The sequence below is a fragment of the Oryctolagus cuniculus genome, chromosome 15 (assembly GCF_964237555.1).
Source record: "Oryctolagus cuniculus chromosome 15, mOryCun1.1, whole genome shotgun sequence".
NCBI classification, from domain to species: Eukaryota; Metazoa; Chordata; class Mammalia; order Lagomorpha; family Leporidae; genus Oryctolagus; species Oryctolagus cuniculus.
Window position 1 is genome coordinate 26,212,923 of NC_091446.1, and position 15,046 is coordinate 26,227,968.

The 15,046-nt window shown below is 57.0% G+C and overlaps 1 protein-coding gene across 3 annotated transcripts in view; it reads left to right on the top strand.

The window, feature by feature from the left end:
- Positions 1–3,955: 3,955 nt before the first annotated feature.
- Positions 3,956–15,046, top strand: part of SH3PXD2A (SH3 and PX domains 2A) — a 232,798-nt gene continuing 221,707 nt past the window's right edge. Inside the window, exon 1 of one of the 3 annotated variants that reach the window (XM_002718709.5) lies at positions 3,956–4,514. In XM_002718709.5, coding sequence (XP_002718755.2) covers positions 4,443–4,514 — 72 coding nt within the window. In that variant the 5' untranslated portion in view covers positions 3,956–4,442. The remainder of the gene's footprint in view (positions 4,515–15,046) is intronic. The other 2 variants (XM_002718708.5, XM_008270470.4) reach the window with 2 other exon arrangements.

Below are 15,046 nucleotides of genomic sequence, written 5' to 3' on the forward strand. Positions count from 1 at the left end.
CTGTGGGACTACATGGACTGATCCTTTGTAGCAAGGTAACTTGGTACTGCTGGTAAGCTGCTACCAGGTAGGACTGCACCACAAGGCTGTTCAGTAGTCGAGACGGACGCTCTGACACCACCCACACTCTCACTCCTGAAGGTCTTGAAACACAATGCACTAGTTCAGGGACCAGATGTCTGGCCAGGGTTGGAGATGCTGCCCGGAGGTTATGAAATACTATTTTTTTTCCTCTGTGAAACTGTGTCCTTGACCTCTATGGCTGCATAAGGTACCAGGTTTCCCTCCTGAATTCTAGGGCAAGCTCAGTTGCTAAGTTCTAGCAAACAAGCTGTGCCACCCAAGGACCCTCACCAGAGTGAGGGCTAAGACGAGAGGCTGAGACTGTCTGTGGCACCACGTTACCAAGCGCACTGAGATTTCGCATCTGAGGAATGGCTTCTGCCACCTGGTGGTTTGGTGAACAGAGGGGACTGTCCTGTGGCTGGAATCGGAGAGTGGTGGGGCTGAGCAGACAGCAGCCCTGGGCTCTCATCCCGGTCCCAGTCCCGTTCCCTGGCAACCAAGGAAAGGGGACACCTGGCCAGCAGTTTACTTCCCCGGGAGGTTGGCTTCTGTCTACTCCAAATTGAGGAGGGACCATCCTCAAAACACTTCCCCGAACATGAGACGATGCAGCAGTATTAGAGCTGATCTGAGAGTGACAGAGATAGAGAGAGAGAGAGAGAGAGAGGAGGAAGAAAAAGGAGGAGGAGGGAGACAGGAGCACACACCCTGGACCGATTATGGTCTGTAAGGTGGCATCTTCGTTTCAGGCCCTCCTGCTTGTCCCTGCCAGAGGTCAGCCCTGGCCAACTGCTGGAGGGAAAGGTGCTAAAAACCACTTTGGCCAGGAGAGGGCCCCAAATATCACTCCATTTGGTTCATCTCTGGCTAATAGTGCAGTTACACTTCCCTTTACCTAATAGTTATCCACCACCAGAAACAGGGAGCATCCAGAGACCCAGTGGTAGGCAGTAGCTTGAAGGTCCCAAGGCTGGTTCGTAGTTGTGCCAGCACCGGCACCCAGCTTGGGTAAGTCCTGCTCCAGGTCTTCATGCTCCAACCCCTCCTGAGTGTCACTGGGCAGTGGCAGCACCTGCAGGTACCCAAGGAGATCCCCGTGCCTTTTTTTTTTTTTTTCCTGACAGGCAGAGTGGACAGTGAGAGAGAGAGAGACAGAGAGAAAGGTCTTCCTTTTGCCATTGGTTCACCCTCCAATGGCCGCCACGGCTGGCGCATCGCGCTGATCCGAAGCCAGGAACCAGGTGCTTCTCCTGGTCTCCCATGCAGGTGCAGCAGTACAAGCACTTGGGCTATCCTCCACTGCACTCCCGGACCATAGCAGAGAGCTGGCCTGGAAGGGGGGCAACCGGGACAGAATCCGGCGCCCCGACCGGGACTAGAACCTGGTGTGCCGGTGCCGCAAGGCAGAGGATTAGCCTAGTGAGCCACGGCGCCGGCCGATCCCCATGCTTCAAGAAGCCAACAGTTCCTAAGCGCCCGGCCTGAAGGAAGGCCTATGCTGGCTAGCGTGTGTGCAGCAGGTGGCAGGCAGTGGGCCACAAGGTGGCAGAGCTGAGGGTGGGGTGGGGCTGGGGAGGAACAGGGTGATGTCAAAGTCCAAGAGTCCATGTTCATGATCCCCCAGGTCCTCCTGGGCTTCCTACTGGTTTTGAAGCCACAACCCGAGCACCAGGAAGACAAATAACAATAAATGGTGTCATTGAGGCTCAGTCCACTAGAGACTGACCTGTGATCGGGCAACACATGAACGATCAGCAGATGCCATGAGACTTCTGAGGAGGAAGAGGGGATTATACATGACTTTGCCCAGCGCCTTGCCATATGCTGGCTTCTTTGGGGTGGTCACAAAACCCTACCTGCGAGAGGAGGTGGTGTGGGCTCTGCATCTGGGTAGCTGATGGGAGACTGCGGGGTGGGTGCACATGGCCCTGCCCAGGAGGGGCATCCAGTCCTCCTTGCTGGGGATCCCAGGGTACTTGTGATGCTCCTGTGGGTGGAGGATTGGAGCCCAGGGACCCAGGGACGCGGCATTCAGGCAGCGCACGTGTTAGTACAGTGTTAGTGCTAAGGCTGCTCTTCGGACAAGGTCTTCATGCTTGTGGATAGGCACATCAGTGTGGGGGTGGGGGAAGACTGCCCACTGGGGCTAACTAGCTGCATGGCCTCAGGCAGCTTGCTTTGACTCTCTAGGCCTCTGCTTGCTCCTCTATAAAACCGAGGAATAAATTATGTGCTTAGCATTGCCATCAGGGTGGACCCGGGTTCAGAGAGAGGAGGGTTGGAAGGAAACCCGGGGTGGTGGAGTAGGTGGGCCGACTGCTCTGATCCACAAGGGACCCAGGGCAAGCAAAACCCCCACTTCTGCCTTCTCTCCAGCAGCTGTGCACCAGCTCCCCTCCCCAGTGGCTTCTCAACGGTGATTAGCTCTTCTGGGATGCTTTGCCATCCACAGAGGAAGAGCAGCTGAGTGCCACTGTGCCTCATTGTATCATCATCCACAGGCTTTCACAATCCATCATCAGAGAGGACTCGGAGCTGGGCCAGTGCCTTCCCAGGTTCTGGAGCTCAGTGCGAGGACCTGTTCTGGGCCGGCTTCCCACCCCTTTGGGGAACAATCCTTGACCTCTCCCCTTGTCCGCATCAACTGAGCATCACCGCCAGACTCCTGCTCAGCACGCACAGTGTGTTCCCATCACACCGAAGCCCTGTGCCTGCAACCAAGACCTCACAGCCTGGACCCCAGCAACTACCTTCATTTCCTTCCAGGCCCCATTGTTCTGTGCCCAGCACTCTTCCCCCTGGAGGCTGGAGAAACAGTGGGGTCCCCTGCGCCAAGCAAGTGTGTGAATACAGCCTTAGATTGGGGCAGGGTCTCGGACGGTGCAAAGCACAAAATAATATTAATACTATCAGATCACACGAGTCCTCCTCTCATTTCACATGTTTCTCGTTGGTCCACAGTCACAAAGCTTTATTGCAATTGTGAAACAATTGGATTAGTTGTGAAAACACTACTCCTTTAAAGGTTTGAAAGCAGAATGGAAAAAATGTTGAAATGGATGCGGGGGTTGTGGGGGCAGGGGAAGCTAAATTGAATTAAATAATAACTGTGCTCCAAGTCCAGAGATGGACTAATGGTTTGGAAAGTCCGTTTTCCAGGGCACAGGGAAGAACAGCGAGAAAGCCTGGGGCTCCTGCGGAGCTGGCTCCCAACCCGGTGGATTTTCCCACCATTGTACGCTCCCTTCCCTCGCGCCCGAGGGTCCCAGGGGAGGCCCGGGCTTAGGGCAGTGGTGTTCTGCGGAGTCCGTGTAACCTTGTCATTGGTAAGTGATGTCACAGGTTAGTTACACAGGCCCAGATCGATGGGCTCCTACAACGGAGGATCGATCCCATTTCCGGGGAGAGCGCACCCTTTGTGACGCGCAGAGGGGCAGGTGGCGCCTCTGCAGGCGCTCCAGCTTAAGGATTTAATGCCGCCCCCTTCCCGGTTCCCGTCTCCTCCTTGGGCCCTGGGCAGTAGTAGCCGGGTAATAAACTACTTTTCAGCGAAGAGCTGTGGGGCTAGGAGTGGTAGGGGGAGGCAAGGGTGGGGACAAAAAGGCACAGATCCGCTCCGCGACGGAAAGCCGGGAGGGGGGCGCGCTGGGTTCACTTCCCCCAGCCCGCCTCCCTCCAAAGCCACCCGGAGTTTTTGTGCCCGGCGAACCCGCCCAGCGCCGCGCCAGGCCGCCGGCCGCGCTCCGCGCGCGGGTGGGGGCGCGCCGACCCGCCCCCGCCACTCGCGCGGGCTGCAGCCCCCTTCCCGGCGCCGCGAGCCCCTCCCCCTGCCCGGAGCCCCTCCCCCGCGCTCTGCTCCCTCCCCTCCCTTCCCCAGGCTGCCGCCCGGCCCGGCCTCCGCCTCCCGAGTGCACAGCCTCCTCCAGCGCCGAGCCCCCCGGAGCCCGAGCGCGGCGAAGGGGCGCCGCCGGCCCCTCCCCAGCGCGCTGACAGCAGGCTCCGGGGCCCCCGCCCCGTGTCCTCGCCGGCGGGACACACCCCCGCCCCTCCTCTGCTCCGCCAGTTCCCGCCGGACCCACCGGGCGGCGGAGAGAGCGGCGGGCGAGCCGGAGCGCGGCGGCGGCGCGGGAGGCAAGGGGCTCGCGCGGCGGGCCCACGGGGAGCCTCCGGGGCGCACGGAGCCCGCGAGCCCTCCGGGACCGTTCCCCGCCCCGGCGTCCGACCTGTGCGCGCCGGGAGCCCGGGCAGCTATCGGCGCGCTGGGCCGAGGTGGCGGCTGGCCCCGAGGACCCGGGCAGCGGGAGAAGGAGCCGGAGCCCGGCCGGGATGAGAAGGTGACGTCGCCGGGGGGCGCCACTCGCTGTGTGTGGGGGAAGATGCTCGCCTACTGCGTGCAAGACGCCACCGTGGTGGACGTGGAGAAGCGGAGGAACCCCTCCAAGCACTATGTGAGTACCGCCCCGGTGGCCCCCGCGGGAGGCTGGCCAGGGGTCCCCGGCGCCCGCGCCGTGCAGCCCCGGAGCTCCGCGCCCACGGGCGGCCCTCGGTGCAGAGTTTCTCCACCGGGCTCTGATCTCCAGGGAAGCCTTTTCTGTGCCTCCCCCACTCCCCCTCGGCCCCGTTTCTTTTTTTGGCATTGGAATTGGCGAGTGGCTGCCCTTGTCTGTCACAACGGTGAGGTCATCTGTCCGCCTGAGCTGTGATGGGTGGGTGTGGGGGGAGCTCTCGTCAGCCCCTCGCCGGGCAGCCCGCTGCAGGGTTCGGGGGCTCGCGCGCGCTCAGGCCCGGGGGAGGGAGAGTGGCGCGCCGCCGCCCGCGCTGGCTGCGCTGTGTCCCCCTAGGCCCCGGGCTGGGGGGCAGAGGAGACTGACGCGCCCCCTGCCCCACCTCCACGCCGGGCACTGGGCCCCGATTTCCTTCTTCAAGCCATTGTGTCCAGCGGTGTGAGGAGAATTGTGGCTTTTCCTTTTATCCCTTCTCTGGACGTGACCCTTAGCCGGGTTCATTTCCTCTTAAATGATGCTCCGTCTCCAGACACCAGGAGGCCACTGTTGGCTGTGGTCTCCCAGGAGCGGCCGGCCGCCCCTCCCCCTTCCTGCCCCACACTTAATGAGAAGGGCGAAGGTTGACCGGGCCCGGCCCCCTTTCATCTCTGCCGGCCCTGTCTTCGCATCCTTCACACCTTACCACGTAAACACGGTGCCCTGTCTGAGTGTCTGTGCTCCTGTACTTGGAAGAGACGCACAGCCCCCAGCTCAACCGCCAAAGACCTGCAGCCTGCATCTTATTTGCAAATTAGGCATTTAAAGGAGCATTTCGGATGCTCAAAGCATTAATTTCAACAATTAAAACAAGCTGTTGGTTGCTGCCCTAGATTGCACGTTGGTCTCTGAAGTGCCTTTGATTTCCTTGTTGGAAAGAGAACTGGAGTTTGTGGTAATAGCAGCCTCAGGCTACTCTTTCTGCCTTTTTCACCAGTAGCTCCGAGGGAGTGGGAGCCGCTGGCTGTCTTTACAGCTGAGCAAGCAGGGTTGGGTTCAGGTTGGGGAAGGAGGTGCAAGGGAAGACTGGTTGCTGACCAGACAGGGAGATGGGTGTCCGGGCCATTGTCCCTGGCAAGCATCTCCCACTACCGTTAGAAGAGTGCAGCATTTTGGAGGGCTTGGTCACCCTGTGCTGGGATGGGGGAGGGCAGATGTCCGTTTGCGCATCGCAGGATTTACTGTCATCAAGGGTTCTCTGTTGAGCTTGGCAGCCTGGCCCTGCTTTCAACAGATGGCACTCTCTGCTCTGAGAGCCAGGGAAGGTTCTCTCCCAGCTCTGGATTTCAGTTGAAAAGTGCACTTTTAGCTCTGACCCATGAGGCCCAGGGTTACAGATGCAGGACACGCTGGCAACAAACCAGCCAGGGACCCGCTGCAGGGAGGGTCGAAAGGCAGGGAAGTGCTGGGGCTGGGAGCTTGGCACAGCTGCGAACGAGCTGCCCAGCCCTGGGCCGGCCTTTCCCACCTCTCGGGGTCTCAGTTCTTGTTTTTCAAGCGAGGATAATAATAGTGCGTGCTTCATGGGGCAGTCGGGAGAATTAAATGAGGTCATGCGTGTGGTGCACTTAGCCCACCCGGTTCCTGGCATGAAACAGGCACTCATTACATGGATGCTTATTACTGGGGAGATTCTGACTAAGAAAGTCCTTTTTGAAAAGCAGCTATTAATGGTCTGGCAGAAAAGGAAGACAGATTTCTGGGGCTGAGATTGATAATCACTCGTTCTATATGAAAAAGACAAAAGAAGTGCTGTCGAGTCCCCTGGAAACGGTCATTTCCTCCCTTCCTACTGACAGAAGTATTTCCTGGGACATCGCTGCTTCCCGCATGAAGACAAGATGACATTATGTTTGGGGAAGGGAGTGATGTCACTGACCAGATGGGACCAGGCAGAGTTCTGAACTACAGTTCTGGAAGACAATGAAAGGAGAAAGTGTTGTATGCTGTGGAATTGTGGAGCTGGCAGGAGCATGAGGACTTCTCTGGCCCATCCATCCTCACCTCCTCCCTCCGCCCTCACCCCCATTTTACAGATGAGGAAACTGAGAGCCAGATGGGTAGAGTGACTTGCAACACAGCCAGCCACAGCACCTGGGGCTGACTGGCTTTTTGCCCATAGTATGGGTTTAATTCATTGAGCGAACACTAAGTCTGGTTGGGATTGACCAGGAAGACAAATGTGTGGTGGTAGTGAGGTTCCTACACATTTGGGGAATAAATAGATACCATAAGGGTGTCTGATAAGAGAGAGTCCGAGGGGACCAGGAAGGGCAGGAGGGCACCAGCAGGGGGAGGCTGTGGGCTCTGAGGCTTCGGAGCTCTCCCTCTCGTGGCCTTTGCATGGTGGACGGCCCAGGCCAGAGGGTCAGGTGTTGTGGGTGAGCTACTCTGGTGTGGTTGGCTGGCCGAGGCATGCTGCGCCCAGGCTGTGGAGGTGCTGGAAGCCCTCTGTGCTGCTGGGGCCTCCTCCCAGCCTCTGCTCCACTGATGCCGGTTCTGAGTCTGCGGTGGGCTAGGTTGCAGAGCGGAAAGGCTTCATGGGATGTGCACATTAGCTGGAGCTAGCTGATGAGAGACTGGGGCCAGAATGCTTGGGAGCACACTCCATAGGTTCTCCTGGGGCCTCCAGCAGAGGACATACCCCTCCCCACCTGGAGGGGCAGCCGCCCAGACACCGAAGGTCCCGTGCTGTTGTTCATGAGCACAGCCGAGTAGCCTCCTTCATTTGCTTGGTGCTGTGAACTCCTCTTGGCTTCCTTCCTCTCTTGGGTTGGGCTTGGGCAGGGTGGGCAGCTGCTCTGAGGTTAGGCTCCCTGGCACACAGCTGGGCTCCTCTCCTGGTTTATCAGAGCTGCCAGAGGAGGCCTTGGGTAAACTGTCTTTGGCCTCAGACCACTTGTCTTTAAAGTGGTTCTGCTGGTGCTGGATGCAAACTGCAGACTCCTCCCTTTGACGGTTTTCTGATAGAGTCTGAGTCCAGGTCCGCATCCTCCTTCGCACTCCCATGCATGGGTGGGTTTGGTCTAGGCATATGGCGGTGAGAGATGCTCGTTTATCTAAAGCAAACAAGAAATTATGTCTGTTTGGATTTGGGAGGTGTTGTGCTTTCACAGTCGTTTCCTTTCCTGATTGTTTATTTCAGACAAATACCAGTCATGAATGTTCTGATCCTGCACAGGACTCATTAGAGAATGCAAATAATAGCCAGGGTGAGCTGTTACCATCCGTGGAGCCACACGCTGGCCAGGCATGTTTTCATGTGATTGCAGTGTGGGTCGGTTCTTTGATTCCATTTTGCACGTGGGTTAACTCATTGGGGAGGTTAACTAGATTGCTAAGGGCCTCGCAGTTAGCTCAAGGCAGCCCTGGGTCAGCACAGGTCATTTTACCTCCAAGGGAAGACATGCCTAAGACAGGGCCCTCTCCTTGGTTGGGAATCTGGGTGGGAAGGCCAGGCTCAGGCCTCTGTGACAGTGAGAGAGAGATGCAGGGTGGTGGTTGGAACTTGCACCGCGTACCACGGAGGACAGTTTGGGATGGGCAGTGGCTGGCATTCATGTGAGGCAGGAGGAGAAGAAATCCAGGATGGTGTCTCGTCCCCAGGGATGCATACAGTGATAAATGAAGGGTCCGCCCTCTGGAAATAATTCATTGTCCTTGTGTTTAGATCATCACAGATTTCAGTCTTGGCCCCTGGGAGCTACATTTTTGGGAACTGGCCCCAAACTCCTTCTTTCCTAAGCCCTTCTTTTTTTCCCCCAAGGCTGTGGACTATAGCTAGAGCCCTCAGGAGTTAGGCTATGCAGTGGCAGCCTGCGACACTCTTCTCCAGGGCCAGTTCTGCTATAGGACGGGTGGTGTTGGGCAGATCAGGGTCCACACCCTTCCTCTGGCACTTCCTGGCCGTGCAACCTTGGACTGATTACCCCGGGCCTCAGTTTCCCCACTGTACCCTCTGGAGGCTTTTGGGAAGTTGCTGAGATAATTTTGGGTAAAGCTCCTATCCCATACCTGGCCCCCATCAGGGGCAATCTCGGTGCGAGGATACTTCAAGAAGTTCATGGAAAAGTGGGGCTAAAAGATAAGTTTATTTTGGTGCAAAAAAATTGGAATCTATGTGTAGTTTTTGCATAATGTGAATTTTCCATGCTTTTTAGATTTTAAAATTTAGTTCAGAGACAGAGAGAGGGAGAGAGGTAGAATGGTAGAGACAGAGACATACAGTTTCATCCATTGGTTCACTCCACAAATACTCTCAATGGGCTTGGCTGGGCCAGGGTGAACCCTGGAGCCAGGAACTCAATCCAGGTCTCCCATATGGGTTGCAAGAACCCAATTATTTGAGCTATCACTGCTGCCTCCTAGGGCGGGCACCACCAGGAAGCTGAGATGGAGACTGGAGCCAGGATGTGAACCCATCCCTCCACTATGTGAAGCGGGCATCCCAACCAGCATCTTAACTGCTGTGCCGGATGCCCCACCCGCTGTGAGCTTTTTGAAGACCTCCTGTGTGCTGGTGTCCGTCTCGTGTTCCTGATCACAGAGCACTGAAGTAGATTTGGGACACCACAGGTGAAGCTGAGAAAACAGCGGAGACGGAGGCAGAAAGGAAGGCCCAGCTGTTCATAGTCTGATGGGAAACTGGGCCCAATGCCCCATGGACAACACCCAACACACACGAGAAACAGATAAACACAGAGCAGCTGTTCAGAACTGGAGTGGATCCTGGACCCCAGCTTGAGGACCTAGTAAGAGTGTCCCGGGAAGCTGGGAAGGAGAAAGGAAAGAATAGGGTTAGGAGAGGAGAGAAGAGGGTCCTCCAGGTATGGGCAAGGTCAAAATCAAAGAGGATCCTAGCCTCGAGGTCAGTGCCATGCATGGGTTAGCACTGTTGCCTGCTTTGTCTCTGTAATTCACACACAGAAACAGTTCCTTCTCTGGGCAGGGAAGTGATCGAGGGGTGATTCACGGGTGTGACAAGGCTACTGCTCATGGAACAACCGACCACATCCTTCAAGGCCGTTGGAATGGGGAGCACAGCCAGCCATTTATCATGGCCCTGTTTAGAGCCCAGTGAGGGCTTTGGGATGGGGCGGGGGTGGGGGCAGCAAATCAGGGCTGGAATCACCGTGTGTGGTGGCAGGCAGAGGAGAAAGGAAGAGAAGGGAAAAATAAACCTATTTGATGTCATAGAGAGAGTGGTTCCAGGTCCAGAAATATAAGCAGCAGCTGCTACATTTTCCAGAGAGGGATTCCAGGGCCAGTGTGGGTTAATGGACAGGGAAGGCTATGAATTAGAGGAGCGTCGTCAGGCCCTCTGATTCGGGGTTTGCGCAGCAGTTCCCTGGAAATTGCCTTCTAATTCCTCAGCCTGAGTCACCGGCCAGTCTATTTCTTGACCAGAAAAAGTCTAACAGGCAACTTTGTTCCCCCTTGCTCCTTAATTAAACAAAATAAAACACGGAATCGAGTTTCCGCGTGGTAATCACACTTACTCCGCTTGAGTTCTGAGAATCCAGGAAGGAGTTAATGGATTAGGACAGGGACCCAGGAGACCGGAAGGACAAGGGGTGTGTGTGGGAAATGAGGTGGAGATTCTGGCTTTGGAAATAGGTTCTGAGTGAGGGCCAGAGCTTTCTCTGCCATGACAATTGCCAAAAATAATGGAAGCACCCAGTAACAGGGTGATCTGCTTTCAAGAGGTTGAGCTCCTGGGGTAATGGAGTCAGTCGCAGATAGGCAGGAGAATGGAGCGGTGAGGGGCCTCAGCCCCAGGGTGACCTCCAGGCAGGTCACCACAGCAGCAGTGGGGACTGAGTCCCTGCTGGTGCACAGGGCTGACCAGCCTCCAGCCTTGATGTCAGGATGCACAGTGAGAAGAACTGGCATACGAGTACCAGCTAGGTGCCAGGCAGCACCAAAGATTCCTTTGGGGGGGGGGTTATTTGAACAATCACATGAGGTTGTTTTTATCCCCATTTTATAGATGTGGAAATTGAGGCACAGAGGGTTCATGGGTCTCTTAGAATTCTGTGGTCAAGCTGGGATTCTCAGCCTGCTTTTTGACACCCAGGTCTGAGAGCTGGCTGCTTTTTTTCCCACCAGGGCTGGGTCAGGGAGGGAGGGTGTGCAGATAGCCAAGCCCCCCGCTGCACCTGCTGCAGGTTTGAGAGGTGCCACTGAGGGGCTGGGTCACTGGAAAGCCAGGGCTCTGGCATCCCTGGGCTCTAATTGTGTTTTCCTCACTTCATGCCCTGGGACTGTGTGCAAGTTACTTCTGTCTCTGTGCCTCAGTTCCCTTATCTGTGAAAAACAAAAAAATATGGGGAAAACAGGACCTAGCTCAAAGCACTCCCCAGAAATGAGCTCCTGAAGGAATGACACTTATAGAGTACCTGGCTGCGACAGAGCCCAGTGCACGGACTCGCGGGACCAGCTCCTAAGGCCCCACAGCCCAGAGGAAGGCGAGCTGTCTGTGAACTAGGCTTTTTGGGCAGAGCTGCCTGGAGCAGTGCAGGCTCACGGAGGGGCTTTGAGTAATCAGGGTTTGGCTGGGAAAAGAGTGGGTTTAGGCGGGAAAGCAGGGAAGAGCATTCCAAGAATGGGAAAAGCAGGGGTGCTGGAAGCGGAGCGTGCAGAGGAAATCTGGGGCGAATCTAAGGTGCATGTGGGGGAGGAGGATGAAGAGAGAGAGGTAAGGCCAGCCTCCAAGGGCTTTGAATGGCAGCCAAGGGAATTCAGAGTTTATTGTGTTGGAACCTCGGGTCCTTCCTTTTCTCCCAAGGGCTGGGGAAAAGAGAGCTGGTTGTCATTCTGGGGGTCCCAGGGGAGGGGGTGCTTCCAGAACTGGAGGCAGGGTTGCTCCTGCTGCGAGGCTAGAACAGAACCAGGTAAGGCCCAGAGCCTTTTTCTACTTGTGCTTTGGGACTGTTCAGTTGGCTGCGAGTCCCAGCCCCTGCTGTTTACGGCTCTTACTCCTAGGAATCAGGCCGTCCCACAAAAGTTGATTGCACCCAGCCTGTTGGGGAGGGAGGGTGGAGAAGGAGGAGAAGGGGGAGCCACAGGGAGTGAGGCCTTGGCACTTGCTTTGGGTCTCCACCCAGGAGGGTCCCGGCTGTATTTCACAGAGGAGTCATTTCCATCCACAGGCCCCAGTGGCAAAAGGGAGAGACTGATATGGCTGTCCCCGCCTGGGGCTGATACTGAACAGCCCGATGGGACCCTGCGTGTCTCTGAGGTCTCGGCGTCATCTGAAACGTCCTTCCTCCCGTTGCCTCTCCCAAGACCTCTCTGAACTCGTCTTAGTCTCAAGTCCACTCTTCAAACCACCTCTTCATTTGTTTATCCCCACCTCGCTCCCAAGTATTCCGCTAAGCCTGATTCCATAGGGAGGATGCATAGTGACAGCTCCTACAGACTTTCCGTGGGCTGAGTGTCCCCCGGATACCCTCACGCAGCCCCTCGAAGCATGTAGCTGCTGCTGGCATCCATGGCATACGGGTGAGGGCACGAGGCTCCAGGGGCGCAAGTGGACTGCAGACACACGCCAGGGCCTGCCTTGTCCCCAACCGAGCCCCTGCAGCTCCTGGACGACACCATGCACACCTGCGGAGCCTGGCCCCCCTGGAAGGTCCAGCCTGCGGCCTGGCTGGTTGGCTTCTCACATGTGTCCCCTTCCCCCTTCTAGAACCCTGCTCGCCCCTCTAGAAGCAGGTGTGACTGCTTCCCATTGAGCCGACTTCTGCAGAGGAGGGGGCAGGTGATGAGAAAGCTGCCCAGAGAAAACAGCTGTGTGAGGGTCTCTGCGCAAGGCTCACCTGCCTGGCCACAGCCGCCGACAAATCTGGCATCCAGGGTGGGCTGGAGGACCGCAGCCCTTGGAGAGGAATCTTCCAGAGCTCCACCCCGGGAGCTGTGCTTTGCTTCTTTCCAATCCTGTCACTTTTGTGAAGGGGAAGAGTGACCCCTGTCCATTCCCACCTCTCCCCCGATACCTGAGGGGAGGAAGTGACCACCAGGTGCTGAGTTAGCAAAGGGGAAACAGCTGTGCCTTCTGTCCCCTGGCCTCTGCTTTCTCTGGCCCTTTGCCGTCACTTCCCTCTGGCCTGTGAGGAAGCCACCCTCCCTGGGCCTGGGCGAGGCACATGGTGGCAGGGGAGGGGGCCCGGAATCCCTTCCTCTGTGTGTGTCAATGCAGCATAAATTATGCAGGGGAGGGGGGCCTGCGGGCATCTAATCTGTCTCTGGGATTCCTGCGTGCCAGCTTCAGATCTGGCGGAAATTGATCACTCTTATCAGATCCGACAGCAACTGCAGGGAACGATACTGACAGTGAACTTGCCCAGCGTGCTCCCCAGTGGGGGCCTGAGGGGTTGCGTGGTGCCCGGGCCCTGGCAGAGAGCCCTTCAGCTTCCATTTCCGAGGGATACTCTCACTCGGTAATAATTAAAGGAGACCTTGACCTGTATCATGTCACCGCCGCCGTCCCACAGCTGCCATGGGTTGAATTCCTATTGTGCCGTGCAGTGCCAGGCCTCTGACTTGCAAAAGGTCCCTGAAGGCTTGCATTATTAACCCCATTTGACTCATGGGCTGAGGTTCGGGAAGTTGAGGTCGCACTGGAAGCAGAGCACAAACCCAGGTGATTCCAGCCTCCCCCTGACCCACGCCTGGCTTCACATGGTCGCCGAGCCACGGACGCTTGCCCCCCTTCAGGGCTGCTCCGGGTCACGTGGCTTCTGCCAGCCCTCCCGTGCAGTTGGGCCCCTGCGGGGACCACGGCCTTGCTGCCTTTGCCCACCAGGAGGTTCTGAGTGTCTCGGGGTTGCCCGTGTGGTTTGAAGCGGCTGCATTGTAAACTTTCATGGTAGGCCCTCTCCCGACCCAGCTTTATTCTGTTTCCTGATGGCCCAGACCCAAAAAGCTATTTTAAGGGACTTGCCTGTGTGGGAGAATTTCTCCCTGTGACGATGGAGGAGGAGGAGGGGGAGGCCTCACCGCCTGGCATGGTGCTGGCAGCAGGGCTCTGCGAGAGGGAAGCTCTTTTCTGAATGCTGCCCCCCGGGCTGGAATTGATTAACTGAGCTCCTGGCACAGTGCCTGGCACCCAGAAGGGACACAGTCCATCCCCCGGTGAGGGCGGGGTGCGGCTGGTCTCAGCCCAGCGGGTTGGCAGGTCCACAGCAGAACAACGGCTGAGCTCTGGTTTCAAGTGGGATTCATTATTGACTTCAGCGTCCCTCATTGGCAGCTTGGGAAGAGTTGTTAGCCGTCACAGAGCACACCGGATACCGGAGTAAGGGGAAGGGTTTATTGGGGAAAACCCAGCAGGCCGGAGGGGAGGGATAAAGAAGGATGAGAGAGAGAGTATAAGAGAGAGAGAGACAGAGGAGAGGCGCTAGTGAGGAGAGAAGAGAGAGCAGAGAGAAGAGAGACAAGAGGAAGAGAGGAGAGCAGATGAGAGGAGCCAAGAGAACCACGTGTTCAGGACCAGGCCCCTTTAAAACTTTGCTGGAGGGCGGGCAGGGAAGCAGGAGCAGCGAATCCCATTAGGATGGGGGTGGAGCTTGGCACAGGTGGTTGGGCCATGTGGCTACCTGGCTTTCAGCAATGGCACGGAACCGGAACCGGGGCATAGGATGTAAATCAGGGTGTAGATTGCGCCGTAGATAAAACTGCACCAGTTTCCTAACAAGAGTAGCCTCGTTTTCCCCTGTGATTTCTGAATGTGGCAGCTCCCAGGCTGGAGGAGTGGGGGAGTCAGAGAATGCATGAGTGGAACCCCCTCTGGATAAGGGCTCTGTCTCACTTAATCCCACGGCAGACTTCCACCATCACCATCCATGTCTTAGAGAAGAGACAGGCTCAGAGGTGCAGCTTCTCACCCTGGGCACTGCAGTAAACGCAGGGAGCCAGGGTTTGAACCCAGATCCCTGCAGCAACATGGCCTGTGAGGGTTCCCCTGGGCTCCCTAGAGATCCCAGGGCATCGCTGTGGGGAGGTTCGGTTGCTGGTTGGGAGCTCTCATTTCCCACTGCCCAGGCTGGAAGCAGCCACACGCGTCACAGCTAAGTGCTCTTGGCCTTCCTCTGCCCTCTCTGCACTCCATCAGAATCTGGGCTCTATAACTATTCCCACACACCCAAGGGGCCCTCCACCCTGATTTGGGGCTCTGCTGGAGTACGGAATGCTGCAGGCACTGCCCTTGCACCCTTAAGAATGGGCATGAGCCACAAGGGAGTGTAGTACAGTGGGTATTGCTCCCGTACTGGCTTTGGAGATGACCCTGACTGCTTCCCGAGAGACTGGGGGGCCAGAGAGCACCACACATGGCTTCTAGATAAAACTGCAAGGGTTGGGATTAAACCCTGGGCACCTGCCCACTCTGCTCTTCCCTTAACACGTGGTATGTTTGGGGCCAGTGGTTGGGATGACAG